The 25,038-nt window shown below is 41.7% G+C and overlaps 1 protein-coding gene across 6 annotated transcripts in view; it reads left to right on the top strand.

Annotated features, from left to right (window-relative positions):
- Nucleotides 1-25,038, top strand: part of LOC147020621 (nesprin-1-like) — a 464,443-nt gene that overhangs the window by 396,019 nt on the left and 43,386 nt on the right. For all 6 annotated transcript variants that reach the window (XM_085896125.1, XM_085896126.1, XM_085896121.1 and 3 more), the window contains 4 exons: nt 2,683-2,870; nt 3,240-3,390; nt 4,103-4,285; nt 12,852-12,989. In XM_085896125.1, the coding sequence (XP_085752251.1) occupies nt 2,683-2,870; nt 3,240-3,390; nt 4,103-4,285; nt 12,852-12,989 (660 nt within the window). The remainder of the gene's footprint in view (nt 1-2,682; nt 2,871-3,239; nt 3,391-4,102; nt 4,286-12,851; nt 12,990-25,038) is intronic.

The following is a 25,038-nucleotide window of genomic DNA, read 5'->3' as shown; positions in this document are numbered from 1 at the left end:
CGGCACAATGTATCACGTATTAGGATATGATTGTTTGTCTCCAGTGATTTGTCTTAATCAGGATCCGCTGGGTGGTACAACTTGTATTCCATAATATGAGCCTTAGCAGCACTGAAATACTGCTCACCTTGAACTTCTAACCTATCCCATGAGGTTACTCTGTCGGTGTTAAAGCAATGACTGCAGTGAAGGCGCCTTAGGCAGTGCGATACAGGCGCGTTCAAACAAAAGACAAAGTGGTAAGCGTATAGATCAAAAGACTGGGAGATGACTCTGCCATTTCCTCACTCCGTGTTCGGGCACAAACCGAATACTGTACTTGATTTGAACTGCAGTCCAGCAGAGGGAGCTATTGGATCATGTTCATGTGTCTGATGTTCACAAAACTGCTGAGAACATTGCAACGTCACAAGAATGATACAGTATATATTTAGTATGCCAAGGCCATGATTTTTTTAAATTGACTTCATTGCTCAACCTCCCATTCATGGATTATTACCAGCAAGTCTTGCTTTCCTTCTTTTTTTAAAAGTAGGGTATACTATGATTGTGTGTGTGTGTGTGTGCGTGTGTGTGCGTGCGTGCGCTTGTTACACTGTACTCGATTTAATGAATGTTTTCTCAATTAAATTTTGCACCAACTGGCATTTTTCCCTTGCATTTGTTGGACTTGCTTGTATGTATCACTGTACTTGGCAAGACAGCTGTGCTGAGATAATGGGAGCCTTGGGTCGAGTTGGAGCCTCCTCACAGGATGGTGCGTTTCGGAGAGGAGGGCGGAGTTTGTAATGGGCGGTGTAAGGGACGGATCAGGTGCTTGTTATGATAATTGATGTAGCACTCCTAGCAGGGAGCTGGTGTTAGGCAAGAGGGTAGTGGAGCGCTATTAACCCAAATCAGGTTTGTCATTGGGCCGTTCGGCGTTCACGCTGGCATCACCGCTACATGAGAGCCCAGAGTACGGAGAGTGCTGCAGTACAAGGCCTGTGTTGTGTCCTTCATCCAAAGATCATACACTATGAAGTTGAGCAACAACTCCTCAAAGGTATATCTCCATTGTTTTCATTTTTTTTTTCTTCCTTTCATCTGGAATCAGCAGTTGCTGTTGCTTTTCAACTTTATAGCATGGGTTGTTTTGATGGTAGCAGGAGCTCATTTCCATATTGGTTGTGTCGCATGATAGGCAGAGCATGGCTTGTTCCAGTGACACAAATACAGACTAAGATAGTGATGAAGTCATGATTTGTGTGTGAATTAATAGTTTTACTCAGTGGGTGTGTACAGGTACACCACACAGCTAGGTGTAGCTCTCGTTGAAATTGCTTGACTGCACTCTCAATAAAAGCAGTAAATGGGTTTTTGAAAGGCTGGCAGGGTGGCCTGGAGGTACGCACACTCACCTTTAAGCTGTCTATCCTTGGTTCGCGTCTCAGCCCAGCTATAGACGATCATCCTGGAGATTCACAAGCAGGGTGATTCATCAATGTGTGTGCCGTCCCTCAGATGGACCTGAAACGTGGCGTCCCATCTGCTAGCATTAGTTGGTGGATGTTAAAGATCCCGACGGTGTCCTTCACGAATAGTCGGCGAGCTATCGCCGGCACCCTGAACAAGTTACAAATTCCTGCCATAACTACTGCTGGAAAGACAATTGACAAACCACCTAGTATCACCCTTGCCAAGAAACTACTTTTGCAGAGTAGAGTATGATACATCAGAATCAGAATATATTTAAGAGTTTTATGCAAGAAAAATAATGCTCCCCCCCCTCCCCATCCCCAACTCCCTTACACCCCCACCCCCAAACCACCACCTGCACCTCTTGACAACTTCACAGTGAGATTACACTCTATTTCATAACTGATATGCAATTGAAGAATATTTTTTGTTGTTTTGCTTGTTTTTGCACTCGAGATTTATATATATATATATATATATATATATATATATATATATATATATATATATATATATATATATATATATATATATATAAATTTTCTTTGCATTAAATTTTTTTTTTTAGTTTTCTGATGTAAGCCATAATGTACTTAATTTTGTTTAACATTGGTTAATTAATAATAAAAGAACAAGATTGTGTGTTGTGACCTTTCGATGTGGGTGTATCTACCTGGTCCCACTGTTCCAGGTGGTTTTGGTTTTCATCAGTCATTGTAACCTATATTTAACCATCTGAAGAATGAAGTTTTTCTGGTTTCATTTTTCATTTTGTATGAATAAACGTGGCTCGATAGTCAAAGCATGTTCCAAAGTCCAGTGCTAAACAATCACGTTTCGTGAGGCAGGATGGTTTCCAGGTAAACCAGAGGGCAAGTGTTAACTTACAGCACTCAAAAGGTGTAGTCAAATTGCATATCAAGGTCCATTCTTCATTCTTTTAGGAAAACGGCTTCACCAAACAATCGCGTGATTTTAGGAAACAAAATCTATTCAATGTCACGTGGTTACATTTTATATTGGATGAAGTGATCACAGGTCATGAAGCAGTATTTTGAGCATACCCAATCCTTATTGCCTATGTGTAGTTCATCACGAGCCATTTCCTCAATTACGTGCAACATCCTCTTGAGCTGGGACTATGAACTCTTTACAACGATTGTCCGATTGTGGTCACCACAAACTTGCTGGTGCCGTTTGTTTTTCCCACTTGTTCCACACCAGGAGCTGCAGCGTGACATTGAGGAGCACAATGCGGGCGTCGCATCGGTTCTGAGTGTCTGTGGGGTGCTTTTGCGGGACTGCGACTCGTGTGCCAGTGAGGCGGAATGTGACGCTGTGCAGCAGGCGACTCGCAGCCTGGAGCGACGATGGAGGAACATCTGTTCTATGGCCATGGAACGCAGGCTGCGGTGCGTAGAGCAAATATATGCAAAAGGAGGCCTTTGGGTTGGGTGGGAGGGAAAATAATGCTATGAGGAATTTTAAATGCTTGTTGAAGCCAAACAAAATGGGTGTACATATTAACTGCAGTGCAAATTTTGAGACCAGAATTTACACTTTTACACAAGTTAGAATTTACATAGGTTAACCTTTTATGATCAAAATTCTGTGTGCAGGATAAAGCTATTTCTAGTGTGTGAAGACAAGTCCATATAAGACATTGTGCAATAACACAAATTGTGGCTTTTTAAATAATTTAATACTTTTAAAGAGGAAGCAGTGACGCACGAATTGAAAGCTGAGCTCTTACTCTTTCTCACGAAACGCCTTTTTCTCAGGATTGAGGATACCTGGCGCCTTTGGCAGAAATTCCAAGGAGACTACACTCGATTTGAGGACTGGCTGAGCACATCGGAACGTACGGCAGCCTCTCCGAATTCCTCTCTCGTACTCTTCTCAGAAGCAAAGGAGGAACTCAAGAAGTTTGAGGTATGCTTTCACGCCGGACTTTGGATGAAGAACTCCAAGATCCTCAGAAGGCATGAACATTTTCATTTTGAATACTAGTACACCCACTCCCTATGGAAGCGGCAGGAAGGGTCATGTTATTGTTCTTTCTGGGGTATTTAGATTACGATAGTTCTAGGCTCAGGCCTCAAGAACGTCAGGTTTTCTCCCTTTCAGTTTAGTATTAAATAGGAGTAGCGACTGTTGAAAAAAGTAATCATATGTGTTTGTGGTTTATAATCTTTTTTACTTCCGGTAGGGATGCCCCATGGAATGCCATGATAACCTATTTGTGCACATTAACACGGCGTTTGTCCAAGGCAGAAAACCCTCTTGGGGAGGGGGCCATATGGACAATTACAACCTCTGCAAGCTATAACCTCCATTATGTGACCCTTAGTCTTCCTGTCAATTTTGGCTGAGATTGGTTGAGTCACGACCGAATGTATCATGATCAAAAGCACGGGCACACACACACACACACACACACACACACACACACACACACACACACACACACACACACACACACACACACACACACACACACCAAATTGCATATTTTAGTATGATTTCTAACAGTATATTGGGACTACAGTGAGAATTGATTGGCTGCTTGTACTGGAAGGGCAAGTAGAAAATTATGCAAATTATCTGAGGGAGGTTGGCCATGTTCTCCCTGTTTGCTTCACAGGCCTTCCAGCGACAAGTGCACGAGAGCCTAACACAGTTGGAGCTCATCAACAAACAGTACCGGCGATTGGCACGTGAAAACCGCACCGACTCTGCTTGTCGTCTGCGTGACATGGTGCACCGTGGAAACCAGCGATGGGAAGAGCTTCAGCGTCGTGTTGCCGCTGTGCAGCGTCGTCTACGGGTAGGTACCTGCAACCTGTTTATTTATTTTCTCATTGACAAATGTCTGCAATCCCTTCAGTTCATACTTCCCCCTTAAGTTGCAAGTCGTTGATTTTGATTGTTACATTCCTCATGAATCTTGGCACAATGACCCTGAAATTGACATGGTACAATGGGTAAACTTGTACCCCTTTCACACTTCACACAAAATGTTGGAGATAAATCTGATTCTACCCCATCACTACCTCTGCATATTTGGAGCTTTCAGGGTACACTCTTTTTTTTAGGAACGATTAGGAACGACTTTTTGTTTTTTTTTTGAAACATTTAGGAGCAATGCCCCGGGATTAAAACCCTGCTCTGGACCAGGGTTATCTCGGAGGAAGCACTGTACACAATGTAGTGTGAAATAAGTGGGGTTTATTTATTTGTAGGGTAAAGGTTTATGTAATACTGTGTGGTCAAAGGCCAGAAGTATTGTTTACTGGCACTCGGTCGACATGTTTCCTATGTTGTCCCAGGGACAACACAAATACAAAAACAAACCGCTGTTGGGTTTCATAAGCCTCATACAGTGCTCTGAATCTTTTTCATCTTTGAAGCTATCGACCGCGTCGCCGATTTTTGCCTGGAGCATGGATATACTCCTTCGTCATGAAATCGTAAATATCGAGAGAAAAACGGCGACCGTAGGTTCAGGAACGGCATCATTTTCTATGTTGACCGTACTTCAAATGTGGCCATTGTAAAGCAAAGCATTGTGGGTCCAACTCTATTCACGAGTCAATAATCACAAACATATAGTCTGACAATGCACTGAAATACCCTGGGTAAGCTCGTCCCAGGTTAAGCAAACCAAGGGGTTAGTGAAAATGGTTTGTTTGGTAAAGAACTGTGGGGTAAGAATTTTTTCCCCCATGGTATGTAAGCAGTGTAAGTGTGAAAGGGGTATTCGTCTCTGCTTTTCAAGTCCAGTCTCTACATGACTGTGCTCATCTCATGTGCTTTGTAGAAATATAGTTATTATTCCAAACAAAGAAGGTCTGATTTCCAAACAGAGGAAAATAGTGGGGTTGATAAGGAGAGGAATTTTTTTTCAATTGTTCTTGAAAAATAAATCATGTTCAAACTTTGTTTAGTTTATGCGCAAAGTAATATTCAACGAAATGTGAACAGTCCAAAGGCGATTGTAATTATCCTCACTTGCATGAGATTTAGCAGAAAAACTTGTCCGTTGGTTGTGGTGTCACGGTTTTTTTGTTTTTTTTAGCCCAGCCCGTGCAGCAGGAGACGGGACTTTTGTGTGTGTGTGTGTGTCTGTGTGTCTGTTTGTGTGTCTGTGTGTGTGTCTGTGTCTGTGTCTGTGTCCGGGCCATAACGTTTTTTTTTTACCATTTGAGCTTTTGTCATCAAAGTTTCAACAAAACGTCAATATGAGAATATGGAGAAGCCAAATTAATAATTTGGTCAAAAGGTCAAAAGGTCAAAGGTATCATTTAGCATATGGAAGGAGGAGAAGTCTGAATACAAAGCGGATGGGCTTTGCATTTTCAGATGATTTCTCATTATTTTTTGAGACCTTAAAAGTATGACAATAAATATTAGGGTCTCAAAAAAAACAAGGGGACATTTGGAATGGAAAATTGGTTTTGTTTGTGCTTTTGGGCTTGACATAAAATTTGAGATAACATAATGAAGTCAAGGTCAAGTTTACAACCCTGTTCAAATGTAGCACTGATGATGAGTGTGAAAAGGCAGAACTTCATTTCTCATTTTTGTCCATTTGTATTATAATGCATTTGGAAATGCTTTGTCATTCGTAATTTATCACAGTACAAAGCCTGTTTGAATATAATCTGTAAAGTAATAAAAACTATATGTCTGTGATTACAAAGTGATCACCAAGGGCAAGCTTCCCCCGGCTTACCATTGGCGATCGCCCACAACTTACAATGAGATATCTACTTTGACAAGCATGTGGTTAGACGAACCGATTGGAGCGGAGGAAGAACAGCAGATATTTTCAGGGAAATTTGTCAAAACCAAATCCAGTAGAGATGGAGTACCGTTGGTTGAGATCCGGGTCAGGAAGTTGGCAGATTGTGTCAGTCTCAATGAGTCACAGAAGTCCTTTGTTGAAGTGCCATGGCAGGTGAGAGGGGTACACACATCCAGCCAACTGGCATGATGACAATTGAAGTCACCACATATGAGGAAGAGAAAGTTGGGATGAGAGGATAGAAGTTGGTCCATGTTTTTGGAGAGCAAGATGTAAGTCGAGTCATCACTGTTTGATGGATGGTACAAAGCACATATAAACATGAGGTGGGAGTGGTGGGGAAGCCAGAGCCAGAGGTATTCCAAGGAGTGTGGGGGAGTGAGGGCAATGCACGGAGTTTGAAGAATCAAGTTTTTAATGAAGAAACAATGCCTGGTGTTGGCTTAACAGTTAAGGTGGCTGGCTTAAGATCTTAGGGTTTTGAGTTTGAGCCCCTGTTTCCATTGAAATAAAACCAGGTGGGATGACTCAGCCTGTCATCCTTCCGAGGTTGGCAAAATGAGTACCAACTCACTGGCGTAATAAGCCATTTCAGTGTCCTGCATCGGAATGGTGACCTGTCCAGGTAAATACTCCTTGGACAAATGAAACTGCCTCGGCAACCCTATGCGCCTCATGGTGTGAAAGGAGTGGTTATTATATTACTTATTTTAGAAATGTCTTCCCTATCTTATAGGGATATGGGGAGGCTTAATAAACTTACAACCTGGGAAGATCTGGTGAATTCACTTTTCCAGGTTTCATAATGAGAGGAAGACTGAATGGGTTTATAAAAGGCTACACTAAACCAAGGCTTGAGATCCAATAAATAAGTTATACTCTTATGCATTGAAAGAAGAGTACAAGTGCTAAACAATTTTTGTGTGAAACTTTATCAATAGATATTGGTACAACCTCTCATCTCCACTTACAATGCCTGGAGAAAGGCTACACTCCCTTTCAAATTTTTCACCTTTTGTTGCCTTATAGCCTGTAATTAAATCGCATTAAATCAGACTTTTCCCACCTTTACTTACACATCGTAACCCACAACTTCCAAATGAAAAACAAATTCTACAAATTTCGAAAAATGAATTAAAAATACAAAACTAGAATGTCTTGGTTGGATAAGTGTCCAACCCTTCCCCCCCCCCCCGAGTTAATACTTGGTGGAAGCACCTTGGACATTAATTACAGCTGTGAGTCTGTTGGGATAGGTTTGCACACCTTGTACACACCTTGCACCAACTTTGCACACCTTGATTGGCCAATATTTGCCCATTCTTCTGGACAGAACTGTTCAAGCTCAGTCAAGTTGTGTGGGGAGCATTTATGGGCAGCAATTGTCAAGTCATGCCACAGATTTTCAATTGGATTTAGGTCGGGGCTCTGACTGGGCCACTCAAGGACATTTATCGTTTTGTTCCTTAGCCACTCCAGTGTAGCTTTGGCTGTGTGTTTTGGGTTGGTGTCATGCTGAAAGGTGAACTTCTGTCCCAATTTCAGCTTTCTTGTGGAGCGCATCAGGTTTTCCTCTAGGATTTTTCTGTATTTTGATCCATCCATTTTCCCTTCTATCCTGCCAAGTACTCCGGTCCCTGCTGATGAGAAACATCCCCGTAACATGATGCTGCCACCACCATGCTTTACAGTAGGGATGGTGTTCTTTGGGTGATGTCCTGTGTTGGCTTTGCACCAAATGTAACGTTTTGCATTTAGGCCAAAACGTTCCATCTTGGTTTCGTCAGACCAAAAAACTTTTTGCCACATTAGTGAGGTCCGTTAGATCGCTATTAACATAATATTGTGCACTTCCGGATATAAGCACCAAACTTGGCAGGTGGTGAGATATGATCATAATAAATAAATCGAGAAGGGGAGCCAATCAAAAAATTGCCATTTTCCAAGATGGCCACCAAACTCACTTTTGAACCATCATAACTCACACAAATGAATGAAAATCATATTTCTGATTAGGTCAAACCCCACTAAATCGAGCTCGAGGATTCCGAATATGACACTGAAACTGACCTCAGATGACCTCTTGGCCGCCATTTTCCAAGATGTCTGCAAAACTCGCCATATCAGGACGCGAGGCGACATTCAAAATCCGACTGAACGATATAATGGAGAAATTATAGTCGCGTTACAGAACATGTCTTTCCGTGTAAATAGGCACCAAAAATTTGAAAATTGGTTGATAAATGGGCAAGTTACAGTAATTTGTGTACTGTATCCACAAGAATTAATTTAATTGAAATGCTATTGTGTTGACTAAATTCCTATGAAATCCTTCCACAGTTCAAATTTTCCATAACCACACTGCCCCATGGGTACACGCGGTTTACTAATCATCCACTAATGGCCTTTTAAAATCAGTAAAATGTATGAGTCTGGATTACATCATCACTCGGGAAATCACTTTTTTATTTTCCTTTTTTTCTCATTTTTTTCTCATTTTTAGGTCATCTCTACCGAGATGACCTAATAAAGCCGGACTAAATGTCCGTCCGTACGTCCGTCCGTACGTACGTCCGTCCGTCAACAATTTTTCTTTCCGATCTTGATGAAACTTAGTATGTGGGTAGAGGTCGATGAGTGTTGCACAACAATATAACTTTTGTCTGGGTTCAAGGTCAGGGTCAAGGTCACGAGGTCACGTAAGTTATAAAAATCACCATTTTCAAAACCTATCTAGTCTGCCATTCTACAAGATATTCGGCAACTGTTTATTGATTATGATAGTAAAAAATATTATCTTGTATCTAACCGGACAGATTTTTGAATTTCCATCCCGTTTGGCCGCCACGTAACCTGGAAGATGGTCAAAAACACCTCCCGGTACAAAGAAAACTTTTTACTTCCGATCTTGATGAAATTTGGTATGTGGGTAGAGGTGAGAGGTCAATGAGTGATAGCCAACGACATATTTTTCCCGGTTTCGAGGTCAGGGTCAAGGGCACGAGGTCACGAAAGTTGTGAAACTCGCCATTTTCAAAACCTATCTAGTCTGTCATTTTAGGAGATATCTGGCAACGGTTCATTGATTATGATAGTAAAAAACATTATAGAGATGACTGTCACCCCCACAAGGGGGTAATTTTTTCCCGATGTATTCTCTTATTACCATAAAAAAAATAACATGAAATGAACTAATCTTGCGGTTAACACACTAACCGAACATTTTTGGTTCACTCGGAATTTACTCAGTTTAAGTAAATCCTTCCATACAAAACAGGTTCCTTTGTGATATGTAGGATACCTTTTTCGGAAAATTGCCACAAAATATTTTTAATGGAAATTCCAAATAGAAAATGTGTCCAAAAACTAGGTCAAACACATTTTCAAGGCCATACACAAAAGTGTGCGCCCAAAACAGTGGACTTCAATTGAATGAGACTAGTCATTGAATGAGACAAAAAGTCAAAAATCATACCTCCAAACTGGTCCAAATATACCGATTATCAATGCGATTTGAAAATTTACCTGAGATAAGCCTAATGCACAATATTCACTGTACATTTAGAGACTCTGGGATCAATGACAAGAACGGAATTGGAGAAACCTACTCACTCACTACTTTGGACAAGGACATTTGGCACACAGTGGCATGCACTTCACCGAGGCTTTCACGCATTTGCAGTGTCGACACTCAGTTCTACACGCGCACCAGATCAGTTCACGGCAGGCCTTGGATACAGTTAGCTTTTCTATCCAGAGGGGTTGCCACGAATCTCCAGCCTTTGTCCAACCGTAATCGTTTGGCGCCACATCAGGTCATCTGGGATCATCACATGTGACCTAGATACTGGCTTGTAATACAACCACCATCCACCTCAGTCCCCTTTCTACCACCATCATCCACCGCAGTCCCCCACCCAACCACCAGCATTCACCGCAGTCCCCCAGCCAACCACCATCATCCACCGCAGTCCCCCAGCCAACCACCATTATCCACAGCAGTGCCCCAGCCAACCACCATCATCCACTGCAGTCCCCCAGCCAACCACCATCATCCACCGCAGTCCCCCATTCTCAACCACCATCATCCACTGCGGCACTGCAGTCCCCCAATCAAAAATGCCACTGACATCGCATCGGACGACTGTACTGTGTCGTGTGTACCGATCGAAAATGAACGTGCATGAATTTGCCATATTTAGGCTAAAAGCTCTCAAATAATCACTTTTTCTTTAGTCCAACAGATAAAATCACTCACCTTTGATGAATCTTCCTCCATAACAGGATCAATATCGAATCCAAATCGTCGAAAATCATTTGATTGCATTCAAATCCCGCTTAAAAACAAACTTTTGACCTCCATTTTGTTTGAGAAAGTGCGCTTCCTTTATTGAAATCTGAAGCATTTTCAGGGTGTGCCCCATTCCTCCACCACAAAAAGGAGAGAACCCCACCCATAATTTATGGTGAGATTCATTTTTAAAAAATACACCCGTGCAGGAGTGACGGTCATCTCTGCGAGAAACAAGCATGAGTTCCTGTTACTAGGGTGTAGTGTTCTTGGGTCAGGAGGGATTTTGGCCAATTTTGAAGTCACGTGACGCGAAAACGAAAGCGAATATCGAAAATCCGGCCCGACCAAATCTAGATATTGTCCCATAGATTCATATGCCACAATCAAATTCAAGATAACTTAAGAAATGTAGGAGGAGATAGATTTTGAAAATCGTCATTTTGCAACTACATGAAGCAGTTTTCGCAAAATTCAAAGTCACGTGACGTGTACGTATTCGAAGATATCGGTATTCTTTCGAATGGACATGAAAGACAAGGTCAGCTGCTATGCAATGACACCATTCACTAACTTTTACCATGCCCAGTAGAGAATATATAGCCTCCTGAAGGTAGGGCAGTTTTTGCAAACTTTGAAGTCACGTGACGAGAAAACGAAAGCAAAATTCGAAAATCCGGCCTGACCAAATTTAGACATTGTCCCATACATTCATATGCCACAATCAAATTCAAGATCGCTTGAGAAATGGCGGAGGAGATAGAATTTGAAAATCATCATTTTCGCAACTTCAAAGGCCTTGTGACCTTGACCTTGACCTTCGGTGACCTTGAAAGTCATATCATCGTGTACGTCTCATCGACCTCTACCAGGATCACTAATGACCAGATCTCCAGCTTCAACTTCATTGTGAACGGACGGACGGACGGATCGAAGGACATTGACACCCATATTATTAGGTCATGCTCGAAGAGATGACCTAATAAGGCATTTTTTTCGATTGGCTCCCCTTCTAGATTTATTTATTATGATCATATCTAACCACCTGCCAAGTTTGGTGCTTATATCCGGAAGTGCAACATAAAATTAACAGACAACACTACATGGCTTCAGCATCTTCGGAGTGTTTTTTTGCATACCTCAAATGGGACTCAAGGTGGGCTTTTTTGAGTAATGGTTTCCTTCTTACCACCCTACTGTACAGGCCAGACTTGTGGAGTGCTTGGGATATTGTCGTCACATATACACAGTGACTAGACTTTGCCATAAAGGTATGTAACTTTTTCAAAGTTGCCATTGGACACTTGGTGGCCTCTCTGATCAGTCTCCTTGTTTGGTCATCCAGTTTGGAGGGATGGCCTGATCTAGGCAGGGTCTTTGTGGTGCCATACATCTTTCACTTCTTAATAATTGTCTTGACTGTACTCCAAGTAATAGTCAAGACCTTTGAAATATTTTTATACATATCTCCTGATCTGTGCCTTTCCACAACTTGATCCCAGGGGTCTTTTGAAAGCTCCTTGGGGCTCATGATTGAGTCTTTGCTGTGAAATGCACTACTCATCAGAAGAAACCTCCAGGAACAGCTGATTTTATTCTGAAATAATCAGAATCACTAAAATTTAACACAGGTGGAGGCCAATTAACTTGGTGTGTGATTTTAAAGGTTATTAGTTACACCTGAGCTAATTTACTATTGCTATTATAAGGGTTTGTTAGGGTTAGCTGTTAGGGATCATGGTACAGTGATACCAACGGACACTTATCCAACCAAGATATTCTAGTTTTGTATTTTTATTAATATTCTAAAATTTGTGGAACTTGTTTTTCACTTGGAAGTTGTGGGATACGATGTGTAAATAAAGGTGGGAAAAGTCTGATTTAATGCAGTTCAATTCCAGGCGATAAGGCAACAAAAGGTGAAAATTTTGAAAGGGGCTGTAGACTTTCTATAGGTACTGTAGTTATCATCATTGGATGAATGGTGACCATGCACTCACATTTAGTGCTGGAGCTCGTTAACATCCAAGAATTATGACTCGCATCTTCTTCGTCCACAAAACTATAATAAGCTGAGGGCATGGGTGTTCCACTGATATAATGCCCTCTGCTGGTTACAGCAGGAATTTGGAATTTGTTCAGGGTTCAGGGTGCTCTTCATGAAGGACACCGTGGGTCTTTAATGTCCACCAACAAATGCCAGCAGATGGGACAGGACCCACTCATTAAGATGGGAAGCATTTTTGAAAATAACCCATACATTGGATTTTGTTTCCACTGTCATTGTCTGTGCAGTACTTTGTAAGTCAGCGAGAAGAATTTGAGTGTACTCGTGAGAGCCTCGTTGTGTGGCTTACACAAATGGACCTGCAGCTCACGACACTGGAACACTTCTCGGAGTTTGATCACGATGTGAAACTGCGCCAGCTGAGGGTGAGCCACCAGTCTAACAATGCTATGCTAAGTCACAGTCGAGTAGTCTGCACATCTGCAAACCAAGCTTTAGATGTAAGCTGCCCTTAAACAAAATTTATAAAAAATTTAAAAAAAAGGATTATCTGAAATATTTTCAACATTTATTTCTTCATCTCTTGCTCACAGTACCTGTGGTACAGTTATAATCCTCACTTTTCTATATTCTTCTTTAACCTTTTTATCACCCCCTGTTTTTTGTTTTTTCTTTTTATCCCTACCCATGAAAACTGCTTCACTGGTTCAACAGTCTTCTCGTAGTCCAGTGCAAAGGAATTTCAAGGCCATTCCTTGCTGTTGCTTATCATTCTCTGGCCTCTTCACACCCCTTACACCCACCCACCCACCCCATCGCACTTTTCCCTGTGCCCTTTCTTTGGATTGTCTACTGTTTGCCTTCGCTATTGTGTTCGAAGAGCAAATTTGTTTTAACGTAAATATGTCACTCTACAGAAGCCTAAAAAAAAAGAATGTCCATGAACTTCGCTGTTGTGCTGTTAATAATTATTACTTGTGATTCCCATCGGAAAATGTGTGAACACAAAACAATCCCTAATATGTTTTACTGGAGTACACCCTGCTACAGCACCATGGCTATATAGACACAAAAAGTAGATTTACTGAATATGTAATGGTATGTGGCCAATTTAAAGATGTTTTGTCTGTTAATCATTTTGGTTTATAAACTGAAGCTAAGGAAATAGATAAGGAATATGTAGATATGACGCAAGCATGGTGGGGTCACATGACCTTCTAGTGTGCGAAAAGTTTCTTTGAACATTCAGTTTTCTTGTGTAATATGTGCAGGAGATTGTCACACATATCTGAACAACCGTTCGTAATGCCCCATGGGTGGAACTCTTGATAATGCGAGCTCAGACGCTAATCAGGTCAAGTGGATATTTCCCAACTGAGTTACGTTGGAGCCTCATTGCATCACAACCAAGTAAATAACACGACCATGATTTTAAACCAATAACTTATTGAAGGCATACAATAATAAAACCCAAATGACATAGAATGATAAATATCCAACGATAATCACGAATGATGCTGAAGGCCGGCTGGTGAAGCTAAATAACATGGAGAAAGAAATATGATTACATGGGGATGGAAGGATTAAGAGGGGGGAAATAAGAAAACAAGTCAGGCCTGAAAGGATGATTCTGAGAGCAGAAGAACATGAGGGGAAAGAGGGCTGGGAATAAAAGACCATTTCAACGCTGCTTGCAGGACTGCTATGGTGAATAATGAGCCTTTGGTGCAGTGAAAAAGCCCACGGGACATCAGCAGTGTGCACTGGGTCCAGTCAAGGAACCCTTGAGAGCTTTCAGTGCAAATGAATCACGGTACAGTCTCGTTGATACAGGTGAAAAAGCTTTGAGGATACCAACGGCGAGCAAGAGCTGCACTAGGACCAGGCAAAACAGCTCGAAGTGTGTCGAAAGTATCTCAACAGCACAGTACAATTGCAGACTGAAAAACGAGAAAAAAGTCGAAAGAGAGACAGAAAAGTTGCTGCTGAGAAAATACCACCGCTTCAAGCTGAGATGATCGAACGTGTTGTGTGTGCTCCGTAGCCGGCAGATGAACCAACAGGGCCAACCAGAGATCAAATGATGCCGCCCCGGCATGTGACATCTTTGTCGTCCTCTCACCATGTGTTCAATCAAGTTCTAAATACTTTATGAGGGGGTAGCGAGGGCAGTAAGTGGTAAAGACTGGTGTCGTGAGGGTACAGCAATGGAGATATGTTCTGTTATTCTCCCAAGATTAGGAAATGGAATAGAATTTATGAGCAGAGTGACAGATCTCAACCTATGGTTGGAAGAATGGTGAAGGGAGGAAAGTTTTGCATTAAGGGAAGTAGTGGGAATAATTTTGGGTCAAAGGGATCGGTGTTTCCAGTCTGAAGGAGACAGGGCTTTGTGCATTGGAAAGGAGGTGGTTATGAGGGTACATGATAGAGATGTTTAAAGGGGAATCCAAACACCAAAGTTTTTTTTTTTCTGAAAACCATTGAAATCATTAATCATGAAAAATTTAAAGGGAAAAAAAAATTTGAATTTTTTTTTGCGAATCACAAAGTGTCGAAAAGAATCCCTGCAGTGTCGATTTTCGATTTTGCCAGTGATGTCACACTATGAACTCACCTTGATCCAAATGGTGGCTTTACATGGAGAAACAGTGCATGTCAAGCTCGGATTCAGATACCGATTCCACCGTCATTCGCGACTCCAAAGGTTCTCAGAATGTTGAAACTGATCTGTGGGATTTTGAAGAAACTACTGGGGACAAAATTGGTGATGGAAACACTTTTGGGGGAATTGTGGGGCCAAAGCGTTTCAAGCCTGATGTGAGCGATTCAGAGGAAGGTGGTGGAAGTGAATATGGAAGTGTTAAAAAGATCAAAACGCCGGTCACATGTTAACTGTAGCTTGATAAGTTTTGCTTTTCGTACAGTTCATGGTTTATAAGGGAGGGATTTTGTAGTGATTAATAAATCGGTTTCTATATTACTCGAGCAGAAATACCCATTATCGCCCGACACACTCGGAACACTGTGGACAAAATGGGTGACAAATGCTTTGTCCCACCGCCGCAGGCTGACCAGGTGTCTTGTACATTATGGGATAGTCCCGTTTCATACTTTCCCGGGATGCCATTTGTGGCCATGCCGTGTCCCACCGTCATGTCTGTGAGCTGTTGATGTCCTTCTCCAGTGGATGGGGGAGTAGTGCTTTGTTGGAGATGGGGTGTGGGATGGTGGTGGATATTGTTTGGGCGATGGCTGATGGGGTAGTGGGGGGGGGGATCCTGAAATTTTTAGCAACCTCACTGAAATCCTCTCGAAGGAGTAGATGATGATGATACATACATGCTTTCTCTACATTATAAATAGTGGTTTATTTGATTTGTAGAAATTTGTGTTGATAATAGATAATTATTTTCTGGTTCTCTTGTGGTAATTGCCAGGCAATGGCAACAGGTGTTTGATTCACCGCTCAAATCGTCCATGTACATGTGCTGGTAGCTCGGTAGAGATGCTGTTATATTTTCGAGCAACAGCTGTTTCTTCTGCTTAACCGTGGGGATGGCATCCTCTCTCAGTCATGGCAGATAACCACAAGATTTAGGCATTTCTGTTGTTTCATTTACAGTTCTCTGTAAAATGTTCCGAGCACAAAAGCGAACATTTTGTAGGCCTGATCCACACTCGGGTATTTCGGACAAACCTCGTCCAATTTCTGGCAAACTTAGGGTCCTTTGGCCATTGGTGTAGCATGAAACCATCTCGGTTTGTTTTACTGCACAAGCACCAAGAAAATTATTCACCGTTTGAGTTGAATCATACGTACCCCGATGTAACCCACAGAGAGTATGAATCTGCCGGTCTACTTCCAGTTGAGACGTCACATATGATATGAAGAAGAAGAAGATTTCGACCTTTAATCGCAAATTTAACGACTTTATAATTCGAAATTGGAAAGAGACACATGGTATCTATGTTGTAGTGTATCAAGGGATAGATTGGCGTTGAGGTGGTCTGAGCATTTGGGTTCTCCTGTAAGATAATGAACGGTGTAGACAAAATAAGTGCAGAAGAATTATTCAGCAGAGTAGACAGTGGTAGGACCAGGGGCCAGAGCCTGAGAGTAAAGAAGAGGAGAGTTAAGACGGTAGGAAGGCAAGGGGGTATTTTACTCAGAGAGTAGTTAATACATGGAATGGTCTCCCTGGAAAGGTAGTGGCAACAGAAACAGTAGATAAGTTTAACTCGGAATTCGATGGGTACCTGGAAGTTATGGAGATAGAGGGGTACAGGGATATTGGCAGGATGTATAGGCTTGTGTATGGATGGGTGATTGTGTGTTTCTGTGCTGATTGTGATGCCTGTTGGAGGATCTCATGAAGGAATAGTGTGTGGTCGGTGTTATACATTCTTTACTTTATAAACGCCTTCGCCCAACTACCTCTTCACCCCCCCCCCCACCCTCCCCACCCCAACCAGAGAAAAAAAGTTTATTTTACTTTTAACACCCTTGTGATATCCCTGAACCGACCACACTTTTCTCATCCCCCCAATGAAATTAAGTCATGAGTTTGACAGATTTATTTAATCCAGTGTTGGTGTAGTACAAGGCATGATGGGCCGAATGGCCTCCTCTTGCATCAAATTTCCTTTGTATAGCTTCGTGACAGGAGCACCCCAAGCCAGGTAGCCGACGCCCACCAAACGCGGTGCCCCAGGCGGTCACCTGGGTCATCTGCCCCTAATGCTGGCCCTGTGAACCAATTCCAAGCATTGGACGTAAATTAAATCTTCTCAACTGATTGGTTTTGCTCGTACTCTGGTGACTCTTGGACCTCTTAATTCTCTCTCAATCTTATCAACCATCACTGACAACAACAAGGAAACAACAAGAAGGAAATCCAACACAGATGGAGGCCATTCAGCCCATCATGCCTGCGCAAACACCACACCAACCCAAGATCCAAAGAAAATGCCCCCCCCCCAAAAAAGTTTTTAATTAATGAAAGGAAAAAAAAATTGTATTTTTTTTCATTTTTACTTTTTTTGTTGTTGTTCTTGTAATTTTTGGTTTTTTATTTTTATTTTTTTTTTGTTCTTTTCTTCCCCTCGGAGAGAGGGCATGGGCTTGGTTAAAAACACACATCAACCACACAACCCCCCTTAACAAGACCCCCACCAACAGCACTCCGTACACAATCACCCATCAATACTCAAACTACCTAAAAGTCCGATCAACATCCCCATACCCCTATATCTCCATAACTTCCAGGTAACTATCTAATTCTGATTTAAACTTATCTACGTTTTCTGCTGCCACAACCTTTCCAGGGAGACCATTCCATGCATTAACTACTCTCTGAGTGAAAGTCCCCTGCCTTACTACCGTCTTAACTCTCCTCCTCTTTACTCTCAGGCTATGGCCCCTGGTTCTGTCACTACCTACTCTGTTAAATAATTCATCTGCACTTATTTTATCGACACATTTCATTATCTTAAACATCTCCATCATATCTCCTCTCAACCGCCTCCTTTCTAGTGAATAAAGCCCTGTCTCCTTCAGCTGCTCATCATAGCTGAGTCAAGCTATAGGCCCGGAATCATTCTAGTAGCCCTGCGCTGAACCTTCTCAATGGCATCTATGTCCTTCCAGAACTGTGGTGACCAAAACTGCACACAATATTCTAGATGTGGCCCTCACTAAATTCCTGTGCAATGCTAACACCACCGCTTTTGATTTATAATTGATCCCCCTCCTTATACAGCCTAAAACCCTATTTGATTTACCTGTAACTGCCTGGCACTGTGCTGCCTGCTTACCTCCCATATCTATTACCACCCCAGACCCTTCTGTGTGACATGCTCCAAAATTACCCCTTGCATCCTGTAATCTCTATTTTCATTGTTCTTTCCCTTCCCCAACACCTTACACTTGCTCAGGTTAAATTCCATCTGCCAGTCTTTTGCCCAATATATACAAGTATCAATACTTTCCTGTATCTGAACACCACCCCCTCTGCTATCCACCTTGCCTCCAAGCTTTGTGTCATCCACAAATTTGGAAAGCTTACTCTTTACCCCATTATCCAAATCGTTGATGTAAATATTGCATAGCAATGGTCCGAGTACTGATCCCTGAGATACCACACTACTTACATCCTCTCAGAAAGACATCCTCCCACTCACTGCCACTCTTTGCTTCCGATCACTAAGCCAGTTTGCAATCCAATTAGCGACCTGACCAGCCATTCCACAAGCCCTCACTTTGGCTAACAACCTCCGATGTGGTGCCTTATCAAATGCCTTCTTAAAGTCGAGATATACTATGTCCACTGCCTTTCCCTCATCCACCCAATCAGACACTGCTTCACAGAACTCTAAAAGATTTGTTAAACAGGAACTACCTTTGGTAAACCAATGCTGACTACCTTTGGTAAACCAATGCTGACTACCTTTAATTAGTTTGTATTTGTTTAAATGGTTCCTCATCCAGTCCTTAATTAATGTCTCCAACACCTTCCCCACAACTGAAGTCCAACTAACAGGTCTATAGTTTTCCAATTTTTCTCTGGATCCTTTCTTAAATAATGGTGTTACATTTGCTACTCTCCAATCCTCCGGTACCTGTCCTGACTCCAGTGAGCTATTGAAAATATCCGTTAACATCTCGCTTACCTGCTCAGCCACCTCCCTCAATATTTCGGGTGCATATTATCTGGACCCGGAGCCTTATCTTCTTTTAGATTACCTAGCTGTTCCTTTACTTCCTCCACTCCAACCTGGATCTTCTGTAAAAGCCCTTCCGCACCTCCTCGATAGATTATCTCAGCCATTGGCAATTCCCTGACTGTTCTTCTGTAAAAGTTGAAGAAAAATACCTGTTTTAATAAGCCTGCCATCTCACTTTCATCACTAACCACTCTCCCGGTGCTATTCCTCAATGGGCCCACACTGGTCCTCACCTGTTCTTTTCCCCTGATATATTTAAAGAAAGCCTTGCTATTATATTTAATATTCTTAGCCATGTCCTTCTCATCCTCTCTTTTGGCTTGCCGAGTTATTTTCTTCACTTGCCTCTGTTTACTGTGATAGTGATATAAATCTAACTCCAGTCCTGTTCTTTTAAACCTAATAAATGCCTTTTGCCTCTCCTTAATAGCATTCCTTATCTCACTGTTCAGCCACCCTGGTCTCTTTCGACATCTAGTTTTACACCTCATTGGAATGTACTTACTCTGCACTCTACACATTTGGTCCTTGAAGGTTTCCCATTTCTCTGATGCTGATTGTCCTGTTGTTAGAATCTCCCAATCTACATCACCCAATTCTCTCCTCATACCCTCAAAGTTTGCCTTCCTGATATTTAATAGCCTTACCCTACTATCCTGAATGCTAACCCTCTCTGCAGAATCTTTGCACACACAATGTTATGGTCACTTGCTCCTCAATGCTCCCCAACCTCCACCTCCTCCACCATATTGAGATCGTTACTAAAAAGGAGGTGGAACACTGCACTCCCCCTCATGGGCTTATCTACAAACTGGGTTAAAAAGCAATCTTGGAATAAAACTAGGAAATCCTCATCCACTCTGCCCTTTCCCTGTTCCTCGACCCAATTTATCCCTGGCAAGTTAAAATCCCCCATAATCAATACTCTTCCCTTTCCACATGCCCTTTTGAATTCTTCATGTCCTCCTCCTTCCTCCTCCTCTTCCTTCACACCCGGCACCTTATAAAAACATCCTTCCAGTATCTTACTGTTTTAACAATCTCTAATCTCTTCCCACACAGAATCCTCAACATTTATTCCTTCCTTAATCTCACCCCTTTCTCTTGACACAATGCTGTCCTTTACCCAGATTGCTACTCCTCCTCCTACTCTCCCCCTCCTATCACACCGATACCCCTTGTAGCCTTCTAATCCTGTCCTCCAGTTACTCTCCTCCTTAAAGATACCATGACACTCAAAACTTTCTGGTTACTTATATATTAACTTGACCTTCCTCGTGAAGAAATCACCCATGTTTCTTTTTTTAAATCAACAATGGGATAATTAGACCAATATTTCGAACATTTCTAGTGCTTTTCACAACTTGCTATGCCCCGCCCCTCAAAAAAGTTGAGTTCAGCGAGCCGCACGTCACGTGACCGTTGACGTTATCTCCAGAACGCGACTCGCACAGAGTGGATTGATTAGACGTCGCGCGCCGTATAAAATACATACAAATGCATTGTGCACATATGTTTGCTATATCACTGATCGTCTTCTGATGAATGAATGTCTAGTTAGTATTGCTACGTCTAAGTTATGAGAAATAAATTACAAGTGGAGTCAAGCTAACAGCACTGTTGTTGTACATGCACTTATACCAAGGCAGTTGGCATGTGAATCACTTTTTAATAAGGGAACAAGCATAATTGGTTCACGAAAAAATATTTTCACAAAAAAAATAAGTGACCACTATATTCGTTATTGTTGTGTGTCTGTCTGTCTGTCTGTCTGTCTGTCTGTGTCCCAAGCATAGCTCCGTGGGTTTTGATCCGATCCTGATAAAATTTTGGTGGGAGGTTTATATCATGATCTTGTTGTGTTTTCCTGAAAATGGCGTGGTGCGCCCATTATGGGCGGAGCCACGCCCAAAAAACATGTTTTTAGGGGGTATCCGGTTTCAATTTGCATCTTCTCCTAGGGGTTTTGTCGAATCTGACAGGGGTTTCAGTATTTGGTTAGCCCATGGCACCTGCATAGCCACACGGAGCTCGATTTTTCATTTTCGTCCCAAGCTCAAGGTCACAAGGTCACGAACTTAGAAAATTTCGAATTTTGACATAAAAATCATACAACCACCCAAACTTTGAGAGCTCGGATGACAATATTTTTTATGCATAATCTTGAGGTCATTCCCCACCTAAAGTCTTGAAACCATTTTGCTCTATCTCGAACACCTTGCCCGTGGTGCCCCCTTCAAGTTTGTTTTTATGCTGATTTCATCAAAGTATGGATAATTAATTAATCCGATGAGTGCGAAATTCCATATAGCCTATATGACGTTATATTGTTCCTGGAATGTTCCAGAGGAAGTTTTGCACCAAAGGTCATAATCCTTGACCTTTGACCTTTAAAGGTCACAAAGGTCAAATCTTCAAAGTTGTGGGAATCAAACCGGGTTTTTGACCTTCTTCGACGAACTAACTCCAATAAGCTATAGCACGTATCCTGTTTCCTTATTTTAATGTCCACAACATCGTTTTGTGACCTTTAAAGGTTATGCAAAGGTCAAATTTTTAAAGTTGTTGAACGAAACCAGGTTTTCGACATTTTGCAGCTAATAACCTGTCACTCGTACCACATCATGTTGATCATTTTTATAACTTGGTCAAACATTATCACATTTCCTCATCCTTGACTTCTGAAACAATCTACATCGTCAAATACCGCTCGTGAACCATCGTCGTCTTCAGACTTATTCATTTCAGAATTTTATAATTCAAGACACTATTGGTGATGTAGCATGTTTCTGGTGGCAGGAAAAAAATATCTATACACCGAGAACAATATGCTCTTTAAAATCTCAACGTTTTCACAAACGTCAACTGCATGCATGGTAGGGTAGGGTTCGCTTTGGATAATGAACGTCCCTGCTTCTCTGACACATCGACATAGGTATCGGGTAGGCAACATGCTTTGTAAAGGCACATGAGGAGTATATTTTGTTACTGTACAAGTGGGTCAGAATAATACAGTTTTCACCGGCACATAAACGAATATACTTTTTGCAATACTGTAAAGGAATTAATACTGACTGCACATGGTAATTTGCCCAAAATATTACAGCAATTAAAAGGTAAAGTACAATTATTAAATATAAATATATAGATATAGTGCAAATATAATGAGCAGACCTACACAAAGAAATGAAAACTGCAACAGAAAAGAAATCTTCTTGTTGACTTGTGTATACCCTTGCAATGAAGCTTACAAACAAGTAACAATATAGGAATACCCATGCCTACCCAAGATTTAAAAAAATAATGACGACAATAAATGTCCATTTGGATATCTGACAAAATGCCCACTTCACGCTTCCTCAAATCCCCGATACTCCTATTACACGGCCTCATAGCCTCGGGAATCTTACACATTGACTTATACATTGCGTGCATGCTAATACAAGGTACTTGTCAACTAGAGTCTAGACTAGTCCGATAAATCCGTCGTCCGTCCGACTAGGCCGATAAATCTGACGTGCTGTAGCTTTCTTTTATTATTCTCTTTTCTTCATTGTTTCCTACTGGTGCTACATGACGACAGTAGGAATAAAATAAATAAAAATGCAACAGAGCGTCAGATTTATCAGACGACTCTAGACAATTGTGTCACAAGGTGTGTTCTACACACAAGTTTTCATCGTATCCGGACAGCGAGATTGCTAAGTTTTATGCGCGGAGAGATACGGCCGATGACATGCACTGGCCTTGCTTGCAATTCATTCGCCGCGGTGCAACATGTTCGCTGCGCTGCGCTGGTCATGTCACCTCACTAAAATATTTCTGATATCGAGCAGTATGCAAGTCGAATTTACATGATTGAATTACGAATAGGATTTTGTCTAACCAGTTGTTATTGCCAAGTCTTTCTTCGATGTCCTCCCGATCATCATGAACGCCGGGCATTTCATCGCCAGTTTCCTCTGCTTGTCCTGCTTCGGGCTCGAACTGGTAAGGCCGTATTGCATTTCCAGCTGCCTGAACTTCACCTCCCGCGACTACGTTATCCGACAATTCTCCATCTGATTAAGACCAAAATCCTTCATTTCTCTCGCACTCACTGTCGCTACCAGACAAATCAAAGTCCATGTCATCCATTATTCAAAACCAAATGTTTGATTTTATTAAAGCACAAATGAATGAAGCGATTGAGTCCACCAATCAAATGTGGAAACACAGGAAGCCAATAGAATCACGTAGACCACCAACCCGAGTAATTTATGTGCAGCCTTTGTCGTTCTGGAGATGACGTCATGTGGGTTACGCCCCTTTCAGTAGATTTCGGCAGAATTTTTAGGGGCGTTCCCAAAGAGGTTTGTTTTTTTTATTTTACATTTTACAGAACGAGTATTGTGAAAAAACATTGTCAGATCTGAAATCACGATGAAAACTCCCATAGGGCATATATATATATATATATATATATATATATATATATATATATATATATATATATATATATATATATATATATATATATATATATATATATATATATATATATCTTCTTCTTTCGGCTGCTCCCGTTAGGGGTCGCCACAGTGGATCATCCGTATGATCCGCATAGTGATTTGGCACATGTTTTACGCCGGATGCCCTTCCTGATGCAACCCTGGTCGCTTCTTACGACGCAGGGATATGGTACACCTATTTTAACCGGGGTATACACTGGCCCAGTATACTGGTACTCATTTCGCCGACCTCGGAAGGATGACAGGCTGAGTCAACCCACTGGTGTATTAATTCAGTGGCCTAACGGGGCTTGAACTCAGGACCTTTTGGATCCCAAGCCGCTGCCCTAACCACTGCGCCAACACTAGGCTTACATATACATATATATGCAATTTCAGTACTTTTGGGTGTCATGGGACCTTTAAACCATGTCTCACTCACTGCAACTATATCGTACTCCTCGCTATCTACTTTGGCTTCAAGCTCTTCCATCTTATTATTTAAACTTCTGGCATTGGTATGGAATATATTTAACTTTTCCCTTCCTGAAATTCTATTTTCCTGCCTGGCCTTACTCATCCCAATTACTTCATCCGTCTTCCTCTGACCAGTCTCTAAAAATGTCTTCCTCTCCATGCTCTGCCCCCAGTCAGTTCTTTAACCATTTTAGCAATTCTCCAGGCCAACTCGAGCAATGGATAGTTTAACATAGCCAGAGGAAGCAGAATTGCAAATGCCTGTGATATAAGGAACATTAACACAGGAGGAGGACAATTTGGTCCATGATGCACTACATCCGCATCACATCAATCCAGTTTATCAGTTTGACGAATTAAATTATCTGGGGGGAGGAGGTGGAGAGAAGGGGTGGGACATCACGAGGGATATATGTATGTCTATATGTAATTTCAGCGACACAGCACAGCCAACCGACAGATCGACCAAAGTCCGAGTAATCTTTACTCCCCAAGTTTTTTAACAAACAGGAAAGAGAGTCCCCCTCAGGTGATATTCTGCTTGCGGTCCGCAAGCCTTCTCAAGCAAAGACAGCCTCCCTCATGGTTCCCCCACGACGCCGGGTCCGCAACAATATATATATATATATATATATATATATATATATATATATATATATATATATATATATATATATATATATATATATATATATATATATATATATATATATATATATATATATATTGTTATGAATTCGCGCCCTCCAGCGTGTGATCGGCCGCTAACTCGAATCACGAC

This window comes from Eptatretus burgeri, chromosome 9, assembly GCF_056783735.1.
Source record: "Eptatretus burgeri isolate ZD-2024b chromosome 9, Ebu_testis_v1, whole genome shotgun sequence".
NCBI lineage: Eukaryota > Metazoa > Chordata > Myxini > Myxiniformes > Myxinidae > Eptatretus > Eptatretus burgeri.
This window is presented reverse-complemented; position numbering and strand designations above follow the sequence as displayed.